Consider the following 20,627-nt stretch of genomic DNA (forward strand, 5'->3'; position numbering starts at 1 on the left):
AATTTGAAGCCAGAGAAAATGATCTGTGTGGTTTTCATCCTTTTTAGTTCATGTAGACTTGTTTTAAGGTCCTCTGGTCAGTTTTTGCAAATGTTTCACATGTGTTTGAAATCTGTCTGTATTATGCATTAAAAAAAAAATTTTTTTTTAACTTTTATTTACTTTTGAGACACAGTGCGCACAAACGGGGGAGGGACTGAGAGGGAAGGAGACACAGAATCCGAAGCAGGCTCCAGGCTCTGAGCTGTCAGCACAGAGCCCTGTGTGGGGCTCGAACCCACGAACCTTGAAATCACGACCTGAGCTGAAGTTGATGCTCAACTGACTGAGCCATCCAGGCATCCCTTATGCATATTTTAAGTGCAGTTGTGTCCATTAGGTTAAGATTGTTCAATAATTGTGTTGACATATTTCATATCCTTTTAATCTATTATTTACTTTTCTAGCAGTCACTCAGGGACGTATTTTAGAATCATGATTGTAGGTTTATATATTTCTTCTTGATTTCTCCTTGAAGGCCTTCCCCTTCCATCATTCTCTTTTTCATGTCCTCTCCCATCACCTGCTTTGTTATTAGGTGCCTAGAAATACTCTAATATTTTCTATAACTCAAATATTTTACATTTATTTAATGATCCTCTTTATCTCTGGTAGTGCTTTTTTCTCATATTTCATTTATTTGAATATTAATAAAGCACACCTCCTTTTATGGCTTCTTTCTGGCCCAACTTTTTCTGATTTTTTCCTTTCATTGTTCTTCTATCCTTACTGTTTAGATGCATTTTGTAAACAGCAAATAGACGGATGGTATTTTTTTATTCAGTCAGAAAACTATTTTTCTTTTAACTGTATCGCTTAATCCTTTTTACATTTAATGTAAACAGTGGATGTTTGGATTTATATCAAACCAGTGTTTGTTCTCTGTCCTGACTGCTCTATGTATTTTTTTATTTTGCTTTTTCTTTCTTGCCTTTAGATTCTTTGAATTCAGAAGAATTCATTCCCCCCCCCCCCTACTTTTTTGGACACTTTGTACTCTTTGCATGCATTCAATGGTTACCCTAGAGAGTATAAAAATCATAATTAATGTAACAAAATCTAAAATGTAATTACCACTTTTACCCTTTTCCTAGAAAGTACAAGGACCTAAAGCAATAATTCTATTTACTTCCTTGTGTTGTATTTTAAATCTATTTAGTTTTCCCTTTAGTCATTATTATTTAAAGAAATAAGGTAGTTAATTTTTTTTTTAGCTTTACCGTTATACACACCATTGTATTTGTTCTTTTTTTAATGTCATATATATCTGAGATCACTTCTGCCTAAAATGCATTGTTTGGAACTTCCATTGATCTTCTATCAGGGATTGTATAGGCTCTGTTGGACTTTTTTTAAAGATTTATTTAACTTGTCTTTATTTATGAAAGTATATTTTGATGGATAGATCATATAACATTGGCTGTCTTCCTATTGAAGATGTTTTACTGTTTCCTGGCTTAGACTGTTGTTGAGAACTAGGAATAATAATTTTCCTTTCTTTCAATACTTGTTTTTCCCAAAGCTTAACGTTTCTCTTTGTATTCTGGTATTCTGCAGTCTGACTATTATGTTCTAGGTATAGAACATATTTCTTTAGATTGGTGTCTTTCCTCAGTTATCTTTTATTTTTTTATTTTTTTCCAATATATGAAGTTTATTGTCAAATTGGTTTTCATACAACACCCAGTGCTCATCCCAAAAGGTGCCCTCCTCAATACCCATCCCCCACCCTCCCCTCCCTCCCACCCCCCATCAACCCTCAGTTTGTTCTCAGTTTTTTAACAGTCTCTTATGCTTTGGCTCTCTCCCACTCTAACCTCTTTTTTTTTTCCCCTTCCTCTCCCCCATGGGTTTCTGTTAAGTTTCTCAGGATCCACATAAGAGTGAAACCATATGGTACCTGTCTTTCTCTGTATGGCTTATTTCACTTAGCATCACACTCTCCAGTTCCATCCACGTTGCTACAAAAGGCCATATTTCATTCTTTCTCATTGCCATGTAGTATTCCATTGTGTATATAAACCACAATTTCTTTATCCATTCATCAGTTCATGGACATTTAGGCTCTTTCCATAATTTGGCTATTGTTGAGAGTGCTGCTATAAACATTGGGGTATAAGTGCCCCTATGCATCAGTACTCCTGTATCTCTTGGGTAAATTCCTAGCAGTGCTATTGCTGGGTCATAGGGTAGGTCTATTTTTAATTTTCTGAGGAACCTCCACACTGCTTTCCAGAGCAGCTGCACCAATTTGAATTCCCACCAACAGTGCAAGAGGGTTCCCGTTTCTCCACATCCTCTCCAGCATCTATAGTCTCCTGATTTGTTCATTTTGGCCACTCTGACTGGCGTGAGGTGATATCTGAGTGTGGTTTTGATTTGTATTTCCCTGATAAGGAGCGACGTTGAACATCTTTTCATGTGCCTGTTGGCCATCCGGACATCTTCTTTAGAGAAGTGTCTATTCATGTTTTCTGCCCATTTCTTCACTGGGTTATTTGTTTTTCGGGTGTGGAGTTTGGTGAGCTCTTTATAGATTTTGGATACTAGCCCTTTGTCCGATATGTCATTTGCAAATATCTTTTCCCATTCCGTTGGTTGCCTTTTAGTTTTGTTGGTTGTTTCCTTTGCTGTGCAGAAGCTTTTTATCTTCATAAGGTCCCAGTAATTCCCTTTTGCTTTTAATTCCCTTGCCTTTGGGGATGTGTCGAGTAAGAGATTGCTACGGCTGAGGTCAGAGAGGTCTTTTCGTGCTTTCTCCTCTAAGGTTTTGATGGTTTCCTGTCTCACATTCAGGTCCTTTATCCATTTTGAGTTTATTTTTGTGAATGGTGTCAGAAAGTGGTCTAGTTTCAACCTTCTGCATGTTGCTGTCCAATTCTCCCAGCACCATTTGTTAAAGAGACTGTCTTTTTTCCATTGGATGTTCTTTCCTGCTTTGTCAAAGATGAGTTGGCCATACGTTTGTAGGTCTAGTTCTGGGGTTTCTATTCTATTCCATTGGTCTGTGTGTCTGTTTTTGTGCCAATACCATGCTGTCTTGATGATTATAGCTTTGTAGTAGACGCTAAAGTCTGGGATTGTGATGCCTCCTGCTTTGGTCTTCTTCAAAATTACTTTGGCTATTCAGGGCCTTTTGTGGTTCCATATGAATTTTAGGATTGCTTGTTCTAGTTTCGAGAAGAATGCTGATGCAATTTTGATTGGGATTGCATTGAATGTGTAGATAGCTTTGGGTAGTATTGACATTTTGACAATATTTATTCTTCCAATCCATGAGCAGGGACTGTCTTTCCATTTCTTTATATCTTCTTTGATTACCTTCATAAGCTTTCTATAGTTTTCAGCATACAGATCTTTTACATCTTTGGTTAGATTTATTCCTAGGTATTTTATGCTTCTTGGTGCAATTGTGAATGGGATCAGTTTCTTTATTTGTCTTTCTGTTGCTTCACTGTTAGTGTATAAGAATGCAACTGATTTCTGTACCTTGATTTTGTATCCTGCAACTTTGCTGAATTCATGTATCAGTTCTAGCAGACTTTTGGTGGAGTCTATCGAATTTTCCATGTATAATATCATGTCATCTGCAAAAAGCGAAAGCTTGACTTCATCTTTGCCAATTTGGATGCCTTTGATTTCCTTTTGTTGTCTGATTGCTGATGCTAGAACTTCCAACACTATGTTAAACAACAGCGGTGAGAGTGGGCATCCCTGTCGTGTTCCTGATCTAAGAGAAAAAGCTCTCAGTTTTTCCCCATTGAGGATGATGTTAGCTGTGGGCTTTTCATAATGGCTTTTATGATGTTTAAGTATGTTCCTTCTATCCCGACTTTCTCAAGGGTTTTTATTAAGAAAGGGTGCTGGATTTTGTCAAAGGCCTTTTCTGCATCGATTGACAAGATCATATGGTTCTTTTCTTTTTTTTTTATTAATGTGATGTATCACGTTGATCGATTTGCGAATGTTGAACCAGCCCTGCAGCCCAGGAATGAATCCCACTTGATCATGGTGAATAATTCTTTTTATATGCTGTTGAATTCGATTTGCTAGTATCTTATTGAGAATTTTTGCATCCATATTCATCAGGGATATTGGTCTGTAGTTCTCTTTTTTTACTGGGTCTCTGTTTGGTTTAGGAGTCAAAGTAATACTGGCTTCATAGAATGAGTCTGGAAGTTTTCCTTCCCTTTCTATTTCTTGGAATAGCTTGAGAAGGATAGGTATTATCTCTGCTTTAAACGTCTGGTAGAACTCCCCTGGGAAGCCATCTGGTCCTGGACTCTTATTTGTTGGGAGATTTTTGATAACCGATTCAATTTCTTCGCTGGTTATGGGTCTGTTCAAGCTTTCTATTTCCTCCTGATTGAGTTTGGGAAGAGTGTGAGTGTTTAGGAATTTGTCCATTTCTTCCAGGTTGTCCAATTTGTTGGCATATAATTTTTCATAGTATTCCCTGATAATTGTTTGTATCTCTGAGGGATTGGTTTTAATAATCCCATTTTCACTCATGATTTTATCTATTTGGGTCATCTCCCTTTTCTTTTTGAGAAGCCTGGCTAGAGGTTTGTCAATTTTGTTTATTTTTTCAAAAAACCAACTCTTGGTTTCGTTGATCTGCTCTACCGTTTTTTAAGATTCTATATTGTTTATTTCTGCTCTGATCTTTATTATTTCTCTTCTGCTGGGTTTAGGCTGCCTTTGCTGTTCTGCTTCTATTTCCTTTAGGTGTGCTGTTAGATTTTGTATTTGGGATTTTTCTTGTTTCTTGAGATAGGCCTGGATTGTGATGTATTTTCCTCTCAGGACTGCCTTTGCTGCATCCCAAAGCGTCTGGATTGTTGTATTTTCATTTTCGTTTGTTTCCATATATTTTTTAATTTCTTCTCTAATTGCCTGGTTGACCCACTCATTCGTTAGTAGGGTGTTCTTTAACCTCCATGCTTTTGGAGGTTTTCCAGACTTTTTCCTGTGGTTGATTTCAAGCTTCATAGCATTGTGGTCTGAAAGTATGCATGGTATAATTTCAATTCTTGTAAACTTGTGAAGGGCTGTTTTGTGACCCAGTATATGATCTATCTTGGAGAATGTTCCATGTGCACTCGAGAAGAAAGTATATTCTGTTGCTTTGGGATGCATAGTTCTAAATATATCTGTCAAGTCCATCTGATCCAATGTATCATTCAGGGCCCTTGTTTCTTTATTGACCGTGTGTCTAGATGATCTATCCATTTCTGTAAGTGGAGTGTTAAAGTCCCCTGCAATTACCACATTCTTATCAATAAGGTTGCTTATAGTTTATGAGTAATTGTTTTATATATTTGGGGGCTCCGGTTTTGGCGCATAGACATTTATAATTATTAGCTCTTCCTGATGGATAGACACTGTAATTATTACATAATGCCCTTCTTCATCTCTTGTTACAGCCTTTAATTTAAAGTCTAGTCTGTCTGATATAAGTATGGCTACTCCAGCTTTCTTTTGGCTTCCAGTGGCATGATAAATAGTTCTCCATCCCCTCACTCTCAATCTAAAGGTGTCCTCAGATCTAAAATGAGTCTCTTGTAGACAGCAAATAGATGGGTCTTGTTTTTTTATCCATTCTGATACCCTATTTCTTTTGGTTGGCGCATTTAATCCATTTACATTCAGTGTTACTATAGAAAGATACGGGTTTAGAGTCATTGTGATGTCTGTATGTTTTATGCTTGTAGTGATGTCTCTGGTACTTTGTCTCACAGGATCCCCCTTAGGATCTCTTGTAGGGCTGGTTTAGTGGTGACAAATTCCTTCAGTTTTTGTTTGTTTGGGAAGACCTTTATCTCTCCTTCTATTCTAAATGACAGACTTGCTGGATAAACGATTCTCGGCTGCATATTTTTCCTGTTTAGCATACTGAAGATCTCATGCCAATCCTTTCTGGCCTGCCAGGTTTCAAAAGAGAGATCAGTCACGAGTCTTATAGGTCTCCCTTTATAAGTTAGGGCACGTTTATCCCTTGCTGCTTTCAGAATTTTCTCTTTATCCTTGTATTTTGCCAGTTTCACTATGATATGTCGTGCAGAAGATCGATTCAAGTTACGTCTGAAGGGAGTTCTCTGTGCCTCTTGGATTTCAATGCCTTTTTCCTTCCCCAGTTCAGGGAAGTTCTCAGCTATAATTTGTTCAAGTACCCCTTCAGCACCTTTCCCTCTCTCTTCCTCCTCTGGGATACCAATTATGCGTATATTATTTCTTTTTAGCGTATCACTTAGTTCTCTAATTTTCCCCTCATACTCCTGGATTTTTTTATCTCTCTTTCTCTCAGCTTCCTCTTTTTCCATAACTTTATCTTCTAGTTCACCTATTCTCTCCTCTGCCTCTTCAATCCGAGCCGTCGTCATTTCCATTTTGTTTTGCATTTCGTTTAAAGCGTTTTTCAGCTCCTCGTGACTGTTCCTTAGTCCCTTGATCTCTGTGGCAAGAGATTCTCTGCTGTCCTGTATACTGTTTTCAAGCCCAGCGATTAATTTTATGACTATTATTCTAAATTCACTTTCTGTTATATTATTTAAATCCTTTTTGATCAGTTCATTAGCTGTTGTTATTTCCTGGAGATTCTTCTGAGGGGAATTCTTCCGTTTGGTCATTTTGGATAGTCCCTGGAGTGGTGAGGACCTGCAGGGCACTTCCCCTGTGCTGTCTTGAATAACTTGCGTTGGTGGGCGGGGCCGCAGTCAGACCTGATGTCTGCCCCCAGCCCACCGCTGGGGCCACAGTCAGACTGGTGTGTGCCTTCTCTTCCCCTCTCCTAGGGGCGGGATTCACTGTGGAGTAGCGTGGCCCATCTGGGCTACTTGCACACTGCCAGGCTTGTGGTGCTGGGGATGTGGCGTATTAGCTGGGGTGGGTAGGCAAGGTGCACGGGGGCAGGAGGGGCAGGCTTAGCTCACTTCTCCTTAGGTGATCCACTTCAGGAGGGGCCCTGTGTCAGTGAGGGAGTCAGATCCACTGCCGGAGGTTTGGCTCCACAGAAGCACAGAGTTGGGTCTTTGCGCGGAGCGAGCAAGTTCCCTGGCGGGAACTGGTTCCCTTTGGGATTTTGGCTGGGGGATGGGCGGGGGAGATGGCGCTGGCGAGCGCCTTTGTTCCCCACCAAGCTGAGCTCTGCCCTCCGGGGGCTCAGCAGCTCTCCCTCCCTTTGTCCTCCAGCCTTCCCGGTTTCCGAGCAGAGCTGTTAACTTATGACCTCCCAGACGCTAAGTCGCGCTTGCTGTCGGAACACACTCCGTCTGGCCCCTCCGCTTTTGCCAGCCAGACTCGGGGGCTCTGCTTGGCCGGCAGGCTGCCCTCCCGCCAGTCCGTGGAGCGTGTACCGCCTCTCCGCCCTTCCTACCCTCTTCCGTGGGCCTCTCGTCTGCGCTTGGCTCCGGAGACTCCGTTCTGCTAATCCTCTGGTGGTTTTCTGGGTTATTTAGGCAGGTGTAGGTGGAATCTAAGTGATCAGCAGGACGCGTGGTGAGCCCAGCGTCCTCCTATGCCGCCATCTTCCCCCAAAGCCTCAGTTATCTTTTAAAATATTGCTGCTTCTCATTTTCTCTTCTCCCTCAGTAACTTTGTTTAAACTTTGCATATTGTTTTCTTTGTACCTTTTTGCATTTTTGAATTCCTGTATTCCTTTCTGTGTAATATTTCCCCTGTCTTCCAGTTCACTTACTTTTTTTCATCCATGCCAGTCTGTTTCAGTTACTGTGTTGGTCATTTCTAGAAGTTAGAGTTATGTGACTCTCTTTTATAGGAAAAGAAGTCCATGGAATTGTTCCCTGTGGCTATTCATTCGGTTTTGTATTTTCCTTTTTTAATATGGTGAATCTTTTACAGTCTATATCTGATAATTCTAATACTTGAAGTCTTTGTGAGTCTGTTTATACAGTCATTTTTGCTTATTCCTTTGCATTCCTTTCTTCTTGGAGTGTTTAGTTACTTTTTATTCCAGGCTCCACATTTTCTCTCCAACTTATTAGAAACCTAGGTAAGGTACATTCCTCTAGAGAAGATTTAGCATTTGCTTGACAGGTATCCAAGGGTACTACAAATCGACGACTATTTACACCTAAGTCAAGTTTGCAGTTTTCTGGATCAGATTAAGTGAATTTAGGATATTTGTGAGAGCACCAGTGTTTGACTTCTATCTCCCAGGTATCTGTATTATAAAAAGGTTTCTTGGGGCACCTGGGTGGGTCATTTGGGTAAGTCTGTTAATTTCAGGGCAGGTCATGATCTCATGGTTTGTGGGATTGAGCCATGTGTCAGGCTTATACTGACAGTGCGGAGCCTGCTTGGAATTCTCTCTCCTTTCTCCCTCTCTCTCTGCCCCTCTTCTGCTCTTGTGCGCGCTCTCTCTCTCTCTCTCTCTCTCTCTCAAAATAAATACATAAACTTTTTTTTTTCTGAAGTTTTCTTTATGGATCCCAGTGTATGAGGTATTAGATTTACTGCTGGTTTAACTTTATCTTACAAGTGAAATCCTCTGAGCCCCACTTCATAAAAAAGTTGTTTCTTTTAGACCCGTCACCTGAGAAGTCCCAGCTTGTGCATTATAGGCTCAATAAATATTATCAGAGAAAAAGTGATTTTAGCGCTCTTTCTGTATCTTGCTTTCTCCTTTTAGTTTGTCTTTATCCTCAAGGTTTTAGATGTTTTTCAAAATGTTTTTCATGTTTTTATTAGCATTTCAGGAAAACTGTTTATATAAATAATATTTTGTATAGTACTACCATAATCAAAACTTTATATACCAACTTAACATATTTGTTCCCTTGGATAATTGTGTATGTGTAAATGTAGGCCATAATTTTGAACCTTCCACACTTTGGACATATTTTGTATATTTATCTTTTATATTGTTGCAATTTCTACTTTCAAGGACTCTAGTCTCTTGGCACTATTTAAAGTCTTAATTTCTCATTCTTATGTTTTTGGAAGAACTTTCAAATGTAGACATATTCAGATATTGTTTTAGGAATTGTGCATTGAAAACCACAGATAATCCTGATGAGTTTATTATTTAGGAAAAGTTGTTGGTTATACAGAGTACAGATTAAGAATTATTAAAATAGGAGAATGGAACGAGAAATATTTTGGTATATTTTAGCCTCATTTTTCTAGGCCCCATGGGTTTCTAAAGGGTTGTATATATATCAAATTTTTGTGCCCTAAGTTAGTCTTTAAAAATATTATAAGAATCACACAAATATAGTCAACTGATTTTTTTTATTTGAAGATATAAAGGCAATTAAAATGGAGAAATAATCTTTTCAACAAATGGTACATGAACTATTGGATATCCATGGGGAGAAAATGAACTTAAAGATCTTACCCCTTTCTTAAGTGAAATGTAAAACTCAAAATTTCTAAAATAAAACGTAAGAGAAAGACTACATGACCTTAGGTTTAGTGATGAGGTTTTGAGGTTTTTAGCTGTAACAACCAAGAGTACATGGAAGCCCATGGAAGAAACATTTGACAAGTTGGACCTTATTAAAATGTTTCTGCTCTGCAAAAGACATTATTGAGAAAATTAAATCATAGACTGAGAGAACATATTTGCAAGACACATATATGGTAAAGGACTTGTAATTAAAATATACAAGGAGCTCTAAAAATTCAGTGATAAGAAAATAAACAGCCCAATAAAAAAGTGGGCAAACACCTGAATAGACATTTCACTGAATAAGACATTTCACAGATGGCAATTAAACATGCAAAAAGATGCTCAACATCATTTGTCATAAGGGCAATGTGAATTAAAACAACAAAAAGAGGGGCGCCTGGGTGGCGCAGTTGGTTAAGCGTCCGACTTCAGCCAGGTCACGATCTCGCGGTCCGTGAGTTCGAGCCCCACGTCAGGCTCTGGGCTGATGGCTCAGAGCCTGGAGCCTGTTTCTGATTCTGTGTCTCCCTCTCTCTCTGCCCCTCCCCCGTTCATGCTCTGTCTCTCTCTGTCCCAAAAATAAATAAAAAACGTTGAAAAAAATTTTTAAAACAACAAAAAGATATCACTACAGCTATTGGAATGGCTAAAGTCCAAAAAACTGGCAGTATTGATCACTGTCAAGATGTGAAGGCACAGGAAATCATTGTTGATGGGAATGCAAAATGGTGTAGCCATTTTGTACAATGTAGACATTGTAACAGTTTCTACATTTTGTACATTTTGTACAATGTAGACATTGTAACAGTTTCTTACAAAACTAAACATAACCTTACTGTAAAATCTAGTAATTGTGCTCTTAGGTGTTTACCCAACTCATCTGAAACATGCCCACACAAAAACCTGCATGTGTTTAATGTAATTATATTCATTAATTACCAAAAATCGGAAGCAATCAAGGTGTCCTTTAGTAGATGAAAGGGATAAACAGTGGTACATCCATGAAATGGAATATTATTCGGTTATAGGAAGGAATGAGTTCTCAAACCATGCAAAAAGCATAGATGAGTCTTCAATAGGTATTGTGGGGTGAAAGAAGCCAGTCTAAAAAGGCTACATACTATGATTCCAGTTTCTGTTACATTCTGGAAAAGGGAAAACTATAGAGATGGTAAATAGATCCATGTTTGCCAGGGCTTTGGGGAGGAAGAAGGGTTAAATAGGTGAATCATAAGGGGTTAGGGTGGTGAAACTATTCTGTATCATGCTGTAATGGTAGATACATGATACTATGCATTTCTCAAAACCCATAGAACTGCTAGAACAAAAAGTAAACATTGATGAATGCAAATTTAAAAAAAACCACTTAACGAGGTCATCCCGGTTTAAGTCAGACTAACAAAAGAATCAAACTGTATTACAAACACATGAAATAACCTCACTGCAGGGGTTTGGGATAAAAGTACTGTCCTAAATACTTAAGAGTAGAGATTATAAGACTAAAGGCAAAAGGAACTGTATGTAAGGATGGTACTCTAGTTGGCAGTTATTTTCCATTGCGGTATGGAAGTCACTATATATGTGTATACAATTTTGAAATCACTATACATATGTATAACTGGAATTAAAAAATTAAGTAAGTAGATAGTTGATGGTGGGAACCAGAGTTTTCACTGTTTGAGATTTCACTGTAGGAAATTATAGATAAAAGCAAGGGGAGAACTCTGGAATATTCCGTGTGGTGTGTGTGGTCATGGAGTTGAAGATATTAGTATAACTCATATATAGCTTAATATAGATACATATGGCTACATACAGAAGTAGTTACATACATATATATTTCCTTGCTCTTTAAGCCGAGAGGGCCTAAAAGAAATGACATTACACTAACAATGAGCCGGTAGCAAGGAACACGCTTAGCATATAAATCTTGGCTTCTTTTTTTTTTTTTTATTTTTTTTATTTTTTAATATATGAAATTTACTGTCAAATTGGTTTCCATACAACACCCAGTGCTCATCCCAAAAGGTGCCCTCCTCAATACCCATCACCCACCCTGCCCTCCCTCCCACCCTGCCCTCCCTCCCACCCCCCATCAACCCTCAGTTTGTTCTCAGTTTTTAACAGTCTCTTATGCTTTGGCTCTCTCCCACTCTAACCTCTTTTTTTTTTTTTTTTTTTTTTTTTCCCTTCCCCTCCCCCATGGGTTTCTTTTATGTTTCTCTTGGCTTCTTATTCCATTCTCCAGTTGAGGAAGTCAGGGATCCTTACAGCAATATTAGATTCTAAGACTGGGACAGGGAATATACAAGGTAAACCTGAAGCATTTCATAGTTTCTGAAAGTAAATAAGTGCTCAGTGAAAACAAAACAACAGTGAGGGTTTGTCAAAAGGACATAGGAACCAACTGAAAAGAACCCTACTCAGTAGCCAAAAGTGGAACAATTTGAGCAACAAAATACTGTAGAATTGGCTTATAATGTAAACTATAAAATATTCATGAGTCCATGTTATAAATAAATGATTGAAAATGGAGCAAATGGGTAATAGACAAATCTTTCATGTAGAAGAATTCAATGTAATTTATATAGATACATATATAAACTTAAAGACAAAGAAGCATAATTTGTTACACGTTTAGGTGTGGGCTGTACATAGTGACTTCTTTCCAAAGAATACAGTGTGGAAAAAGGGGAAAAATATAACGTACCTTGGAGAAACTTGACAAATTCTACCTCAGTTAGATGATCATGATTAATAAACACATGACTAAAAAATACTTTTGTTTTGATACAATTACAATGGCACTTTTTCTTTGATCTTTCTCTCAAAAACCAAAAACCGTATTTAACCATCACACAAACCCAAATTGACAGACATTCTGTAAACTGCCTGACTGCTCCGTAACACCATTATGATGATCAAAAATAAGTTAGAAACTGTCACAGTGTAGAGTACCCTAAGGAGACACGACAACTACCACCTTTTGTGGTATTCTGGATGAGATCCTGGAACAGAAAAAGGATATTAGGTTAAAAGTAAGAACATCTGAATATGACTTTTAGTTAATATTATCAGGTTGAGGGGAGAAAGAATTTGAGAAAGACAATCAAAAGGTACAAACTTCCTAGTTAGTAGATAAATAAGTACTAGGGATGTAGTGTAAGTGAATGACTACTGTTAATACTGCTGTATGATACATAGGAAAGTTGTTAAGAGAGTCAATCCTCAGAATTCTCTACACAAGGAAAAATTACTTTTCTAATTATATCTATAAGAAATGATGGATATTAACTAAACCTGTTGTGGTAATCATTTCCAATATATGTAAATCAAACCATGATGCGGTGCACCTTAAACTTGTAGTGATGTATGTCAATTATTTCTCAGTGAAGCTAGGGGAAGAACAAAAATGTTATTAATATCTGCTCATTAGCTGTGACAAATATACAATATTAATATGAGATATTAACAGTAAGAGAAACTGGTTTTGGTGTTTATGGAAACATTTTGCACTGTGTAATTTTTATGTTAGTCTAAAACTATTCTAAAAAAGTATGTATTTTTTAAAACATTGTGGAATTCAGTTTAAGGAAAATTCTTTGAGACTCTTATTAAGCCCAACCACCTAGTTTTTTTTCCCCTTTTTAATCATATACATAAAAGTTCAATGAAATAGAAAAGAGTGGTGCTCTAGAGAAAGATGAGAAAGTCTTAGTGGCAAATAAATTGTGAGAGAGTCTTTGCAAAGGTATACTTGAGATTATTTGGGACCTTGTAGTGACACACCTTTGAAGTACAGCTTAAAGAGTACGACTTGATCATTTATATATGCACTTTGATAGGAAAATACAAAGTAATCCTAAATTATCTCACACATTTAAATCCTAAATTATCTTATATATATTATGTAACTGAAGTCAGATATGTAGTGTTGGCTCTCAACAAGGTACTTATAAATAAAAATGTTCACTCTTTAATTTATGTATTCTTAACGTTATGGGGAAGTTCCCTTGTGCTCTTTTTCCTTTGCTACTTGGAGATGAAACCTGGTTCTACTTAGATGATAACCATTGCACTCATGGTCTAATTTATGAGAAAGAAACATAATTCAGCATTTTTTTCCCCTGCATCTCTCACTCCCTAGTTTTTGCTTTTCCATACCATGCTATGAAGAGTAATTCTTCTTTAGAGTTATTCTTTACTGCCACAATTTAATTTTTGTCTTCAGTTCCCTAAGACTTAAAATCTTTGGCTGATATTTTTCTTCTAATATGCTGTTGTTACCTTTTTGAGTTCTCCAGTTCCTTTAATAATAACCTGAAAATTTGGGTCTTTCTCCACAAAAGTTGCACAGACCTAAATTTTCATACAAAAGGTCCATAGATATTTAGGAATCCATGTGCCATAGATTAAGAAGTCCTGCTTCTCTTGAATCATGTTAATATTAGTAGTAATGCCTGAGGTAGCAGATGGACATTTTAAAAAGTATGTTTATTTTTTTCATTGCCGTTTCCTTTAATTCTTATGTGGACTGAAGATGAAGATATTAAAAAAAAATTCTTTTTAATGTTTATTTTATTTTTGGGAGAGAGAGAGAGACAGAACACAAGCAGGGGAGGGGTAAAGAGAGAAAGGCAGAGAATCTGAAGCAGGCTCTAGGCTCTGAGCCATCAGCACAGAGCCCAACGTGGGCACAGACTATGAGGTCATGACCGAAGCTGAAGTCAGGTGCTTAACCATCCAGGCACCCCTTGAGGATATTTTAGTAGTTGTTGGAAGATTTGGTGAAAGTAGTTTGAAACATCACCGTTATAAGACAATGCTTGCTTTTGTTCCTGGGCTATACTGACATGGCTAAACCAAGCTCCAGAATTAAGCTTGAAATGATCATTAAAAAGCAACCAAAGTATCTGTCTATCTTTCCCCATTCCCTTTCCTCAACAGTCACTGCAATCTTAGGTAACTGTTAAATTCTGTATTCTGGTATGCAGTGTTTCTTTAGTAAATACTTCTCAGTTTTAGTAGCCTCAGCATTTCTTCTCCTTTTTGACTTAGATTTTGTCTTGTAATTTATCCATACTTTTTTCAGTCTTTCTCCACTTTATTTTGATGTATAATGTACTGTTACTTAAAGTAAAAATGAAGCAGAAGATGAGACTACCAAAAATTTTCCTGTCATGTGTATGAATTATCTCTGGTCCATCACCAGATTAGGTTTTTAAATTAATACTTTATAATCCAGTCTTTACAATAAAAGCTTTAAAATAGAAAGCTGTTTCATACATGGTACAATTAGTAAGAAAGCTCTTAGGAAGGCTCTCTGTTAAACACTCTTAGGCAGTGTTAGTATATAACACCAGTAATTGGTTTGGTTTAGTAATTTAAGGGAGCCAGGTTCAGTAATTTGAGGGAACCAGAATGTTAGTATCATAAAAGATATAAACGCAGAAGGGCCTTTTGTTGTATTTGGGTAGTTGATTTGCTGCTCAAAAAGTTCTGTATGTGGGGTGCCTGGGTGGCTCAGTCGGTTGAGCGTCCAACTTCGGCTCAGGTCATGATCTCGCAGTCTGTGAGTTTGAGCCCGGTATCAGTCTCTGTGCTGACAGCTCAGAGCCTGGAGCTGCTTCAGATTCTGTGTCTCCCTCTCTCTCTGCCCCTCCCCACTCATACTCTGTCTCTCTGTCTCTCTCTCTCTGTCAAAAATAAATAAACATTAAAAAATATTTTTAAAGAACGTTCTCTCTGCTTTCAGTCTTTTCTTCTGTCTGCTTCTGTACCTAGTTGGAAGGATACAAACAAGGCTAGAGTTCTGGCTTTGGATCTCATCATAGAATAGAGTAAGGGTAAAATTCAAAATGAAGAGGATGAGATGAGACCGTGTTCTAAACCATGGGGTTCGTGTAAATGGGGATAAGAATTTGTGGGTTCCTGCTTCTTCGGCATTGACTTATCACCTTAACTCATCGTTATGGTGGATTCTAGACATTTTGGAAAGAGATGGTTAGTGTCTGGAAGTAAAAGCTTTGGTCTGGGTGCTTAGAAAACTGCTGACGTTGCTTAGTTCTGGAATAAAAGAGATGACTGGTCTCATTCTTCAAATGGCAATAATCTGACAACATGCACAATTAGGGATCTGGCTTTCAGTGGAGCCCAAAAACTCGAGCTTTTAGCTTTCCTCTAAATGGGCAGGATAATCTTTCAAAAAAGGAATGCTCAAAGTAGGTGAGCATCTTACATGCATCTTGCATCTTACATGCTATAAGCACAATACTAAATTCTTTATACTTGTTTTCTTATTTTGTTCTCATATCATCCTTAGTCATTTGTTCCACATTTTTTTTTCAGTGCTGCTTATGTACTAGGAATTACAGCATTGAACAAAAAAAATCCCTGCATTGGTATTCTCACCACTTTAAGATTAGAAATCTGAGTTTTATAGAAAACAGTTGATTTTTTCAGTCTCCTATAGCTTAGTAACTGGGGGAGCTGAGACTTAAACCCTACTGTGTCTAATGCCAAAGATTTTAAATGACCCTACGATGACTTCTTGAGGATTCTGCTAAATGTGTGGTTGCTATAACCACAGTTAAAGTTTCTTTTCATTGTTGTCCATGTCACTAATTTTGCCAAAGATATGTTCTCCAGCCTCATTTTCATATTGCTTTTCAATTTCATTTTTTGTGTTCTATAATAGCCTGGTAAGTAAAACATAAAATTTCACATTTCTGGCAAACTTAAATGGAGCATTCTTAGCCTACCCTCTAATGAGCGCATATTGGTAGTGACTACACAAATGCTTGACAGGCAAAAATTAATAGCAGTCTGTCCTTCAGTTTAGTTTTTTAACATTTTATTTTTTATTTGAAATGTATTCCTTATTTTGAGTAATACATTTATATAGTTCAAATTTCAGGAAATGCAAAGGGTATGCAATATAATACCTCCATTATATCCCTAAACCTCAACCATATATTTCTCTTTCCCTGAGGCAACCACTTGTGCCAGATATTTGTGTATCTTTATAGAAATATTTTAAATCATATATTATCAAATGCATAAATATTCCTTTTTCATTTATGAATATATCCTACAGATCTTTCCATATCAAGCATAGACCACTTTATTGTTTTTGACAGCTGCATGGATTCCATTGATTTTAGTCAGTTAAAAGTAGTGGTTAGTCATGGACCCTGTAGCCAGACTGTCTGCGTATAGACCACGAATCTGCTACTGGGAAACCCTGTTTGCAAGTTGCTAAATCTCTAGGTGCCTCAATTTTCTCTTCTATAAAATGAGAGAAAAGTAGTACATTCTTCTATTGTTGTGAAAAGTATTGTTGTGAAAAGTAAATGTTTTAACTTATATAATAGGGCATATTTATTAGAGCAACGCCTGGCAGATAGCACCCAAGTGTTAGCTGCCACCACCATCGTCATTATCATCAACACTTGCAGTTATTAATCAGAATCAGAATTATTTATGGGTATATGTATTTTTCCTTTTGCTATTACAAACAGTGTTTCAGGGAATAACCTTGTACCTTCGTTATTTCATATGTGTGTGAGTTTATGGATTTTTCGCAACAAGTACAATATCCAGGCCAAGGAGTATGTAAATTTGTAATTTCGGTAATATTTGCCAAATTGCATACCATAGGGATTGTATCAAGTTATGTTCTCTCCAGCAGTTTGATAAAATTTAAGTGATCAGTAACTTGATGGTAGTTTTTTGATGTTATTCTATTTCTGGAATTATTGATAGTTAAAAATGACACTTTTGAAAGTTCTTCCTTTATCTTCATTAGAGGTATAATCCTGTCAGTAGGGCTTGATCAAACAATCTTTTATTTTTTCATGTAAGATACGTATGTTGGTAGATTATTTGAAGATTCTCGCAGATAGTGTTTTAGAGAGTGGAAGATAATCTATTTATTTTTCATTCCTTATTTTCATATATTTCTGTTTCTCTGAATCTGAATTATTTCAGATCTTTAATTTACTTTTAATAGCTATTCATTGTCAAAGCTTAAAATAGTAGAGAGAAGACTTAAGATGTTAGGCATATTTCAAGGAACTATAGAGAATACAAAGATTAATAAGTAGTATTCTGCCATACTTTTCTCTGGTGGGTAAGCTAGATGTGGGCCATTTCCAGGTTAGAAAATGTAGAAAAGGACAAAAAAAATGTGTAGGACAGAACTTTGGAAATAACCTGTATTCAGGTAAATAAAAGTGAAAGAAATCAAAGTAAGCCATTAGAGAATACAGTACAAGGATATAGTGTTAATAGAAATCAATATAATGGGCAAATGTTTTCAATAGAATATGTAGGGTATTACTAAAGAAAGACTGTTTGATGTAACAATTGGCAGATAATAGGTGTGAGGAAGCAGTTTCAGTAGAGTTGTTGGACCTAATGGAAGAAGAATGAACAGGTAGAACGTAGTAAGTAAATAGGCCTATGTATCAAAAGTCATTGTGACAGCAGCAGGATTTTCTTCTTTAAAAAATTTTCAGTGACAGGCTCTGTTCATTTTCAAAATTACAGCTTTAAACATCTGATTTTACTTTATTAGTAATTGTTACTTATATATGGTAGTCAATTTTTTTAGAAGTTTATTTATTTATTTTGAGAGAGAGAGAGAGAGAGAGAGAGAGAGTAGAGAAGGGGCAGAGGGAGAAAGAAAGAGAAAATCCCAAGCAGGGATTGAGCCCATGACCCATGAGATCATGACCTGAGTTGAAATCAAGAGTTACATGCTTAACCGACAGAGCCACCAGGCGCCCCTAAATATGGTAGTTATTTTTAAAGATGCTAAGCATGAGACTGGTTTTTATGTTGTTTCTAATGCTAGTTGTTGTTTTGTTGCCTTTCACTTTACAATATTAAATTAATGCAGCAAAATATTCCTCCCTTTATGAACTAACTTGGTAGTCCATTGTAATTATAGTTAAGACTCCACTGTATATGAAAACTGCCATATCAGTCATGGAAACAAAATAGAACATTGTTTAATAATTAACAATAACGTGTCACTTTTTAGTGAACTGGTATGATTAGTGTTGTCCTTTTTCTTGAGTTCTTTAAAAAATCAGTATTACCTGGGAATGCAAACTGGTACAGCCACTCTGAAAAACAGTATGGAGGTTCCTGAAAAAATTAAAAATAGAGCTACCCTACAACCCAGCAGTTGCACTACTAGGTATTTATCCAAGGGATACAGGTATGCTGTTTCAAACAGACACATGCACCCCAATGTTAAATAGCAGCACTATCAACAATAGCCAAAGTATGGAAAGAACCCAAATGTCCATCAACGGATGAATGGATAAAGAAGATGTGGTGTATATATACAATGGAGTATTACTCGGCAATCAAAAAGAATGAAATCTTGCCATTTGCAACTATGTGGATGGAACTAGAGGGTATTATTCTAAGCGAAAATAGTCGGAGAAAGATAAGTATCATATGACTTCACTCATATGAGGACTTTAAGACACAGAACAGATGAACATAAGGGAAGGGAAGCAAAAATAATATAAAAACAAGGAGGGGGACAAAACATAAGAGACTCTTAAATATGGAGAACAAATGGAGGGTTACTGGAGGGGTTGTGGGAGGGGGGATGGGCTAAATGGGTAAGGGGCATTAAGGAATCTACTCCTGAAATCATTGTTGCACTATATGCTAACTAACTTGGATGTAAATTTAAAAAAATTAAAAAATTTAAAAAAATCGGTATTACCAAGTTATAATTTCCATACATTAAAAGTTGCACATTTTAAGTGTACAGATAGATGACTTTGAGAAATGCATATAGCTATTTAATGACACTCCAAAACATAAAATATTTCCATCTCTCCAAGAACAACTAATTCTTCTCATGTTTAATAACTTAAAAATCTCATTTTATTTCTTTTGCTTGCTTAGTACTTTATGAGAGTAGATTTACTTGTCATCTCTACAGCTTGGTGTAGGGATACCTGTTGGTAGTACTTAATTCATTGTACTGAAAATGAACAAAAGAGCTATATAATAAGTAACTAAAACATGGTTAGAAATGGTTGTAATTAAAATGATGAGAAAGATCTCGTTTTTTTCATTTTACAGATTAATAAAAAGTCAAATTAAGTTTGATATGCGAAATGTGCCACTGTAGTCTTTTATTGGGACTCTAAATGAAGAGCACACTTTGATGACTTTTAGTGGCTGTCAGTTGTTCCATGCTCTTTCTTGTAAAAGTACAGTACACTTTAGAGACTTTTCCTTCTTACATTCTTAAATGTAATTTGAATTGGAGCTGCTAATCATTGGCAAGGAATCTGTCAGAGGGTATAAAGTATTTTCTTATTGATTCATTGAGTCTTATTCCTGTAATTTTTATCTTGAATATTGACATGTATAGCGTTGAAACTGAACCTTATGTTATTATTAGTTCAATATTCTCTGTACTCAAGGTAGATTTTGAACCTTATTTTATTTTATTTAAATTATGTTAATTTTTAACAGAAGTCTTTGATATAAACCACTCTTACTATTTTCAGAGTGGTAATATTTATATAGCCATACTTGAGATAAAAATTATATAGCTAACGTAAAAGTAATACTAAAGAATGAGAGAGAAAGGGGTTAACTTTGTTTTTTGTTTGTTTGATACTTAGGTTGAAGTTACTGAGCTATTTTTCATGTTAACAGAAAACAGATTTAGCTGACATGTATTAATTAGATTAAGGAACACTTAGTTTTAATTTATAGAGGAATATTCTGATGATAATCAGCTATATGTCTGGATAGCACCAGTCAATCCTTATATAAATATATTGTTTTTTTGTCTTTTCCTGCCCCAACACTCCTCTCAGTTTTTCCCCCCTCATACTTATTTGCAGAATATTCAGGGATTTTTAAAAATGTCTAAAGAACTTTGAAGCTCTTAAACAAGGGATTCCTTTAGGTAGGAGTTTAGGGGAGGAGAAATACCCAAAAACTTTCAAATAAAATTTTTCAAACATTGGTCAGATTAAATTTAATGTTTAGCATGGGATAGAAAAGGATTAACTGTAAAATCTGTTGTTCCACAGGTACTGTGAGAATAGAGATGTTTCGAAATATGCAGAATGCAGAAATCATCAGAAAAATGACTGAAGAATTTGATGAGGTATAGCATTTCAATATT

The 20,627-nt window shown here is 36.5% G+C and overlaps 1 protein-coding gene across 4 annotated transcripts in view; it reads left to right on the top strand.

Moving 5' to 3' along the window:
• The window catches only part of STAG1 (stromal antigen 1), a 402,324-nt gene that overhangs the window by 201,192 nt on the left and 180,505 nt on the right, over positions 1-20,627 (top strand). For all 4 annotated transcript variants that reach the window (XM_042954675.1, XM_042954671.1, XM_042954673.1 and 1 more), the window contains exon 6: positions 20,533-20,609. In XM_042954675.1, coding sequence (XP_042810609.1) covers positions 20,533-20,609 — 77 coding nt within the window. The remainder of the gene's footprint in view (positions 1-20,532; positions 20,610-20,627) is intronic.

The sequence above is a fragment of the Panthera leo genome, chromosome C2 (assembly GCF_018350215.1).
Source record: "Panthera leo isolate Ple1 chromosome C2, P.leo_Ple1_pat1.1, whole genome shotgun sequence".
Classification (NCBI taxonomy): domain Eukaryota; kingdom Metazoa; phylum Chordata; class Mammalia; order Carnivora; family Felidae; genus Panthera; species Panthera leo.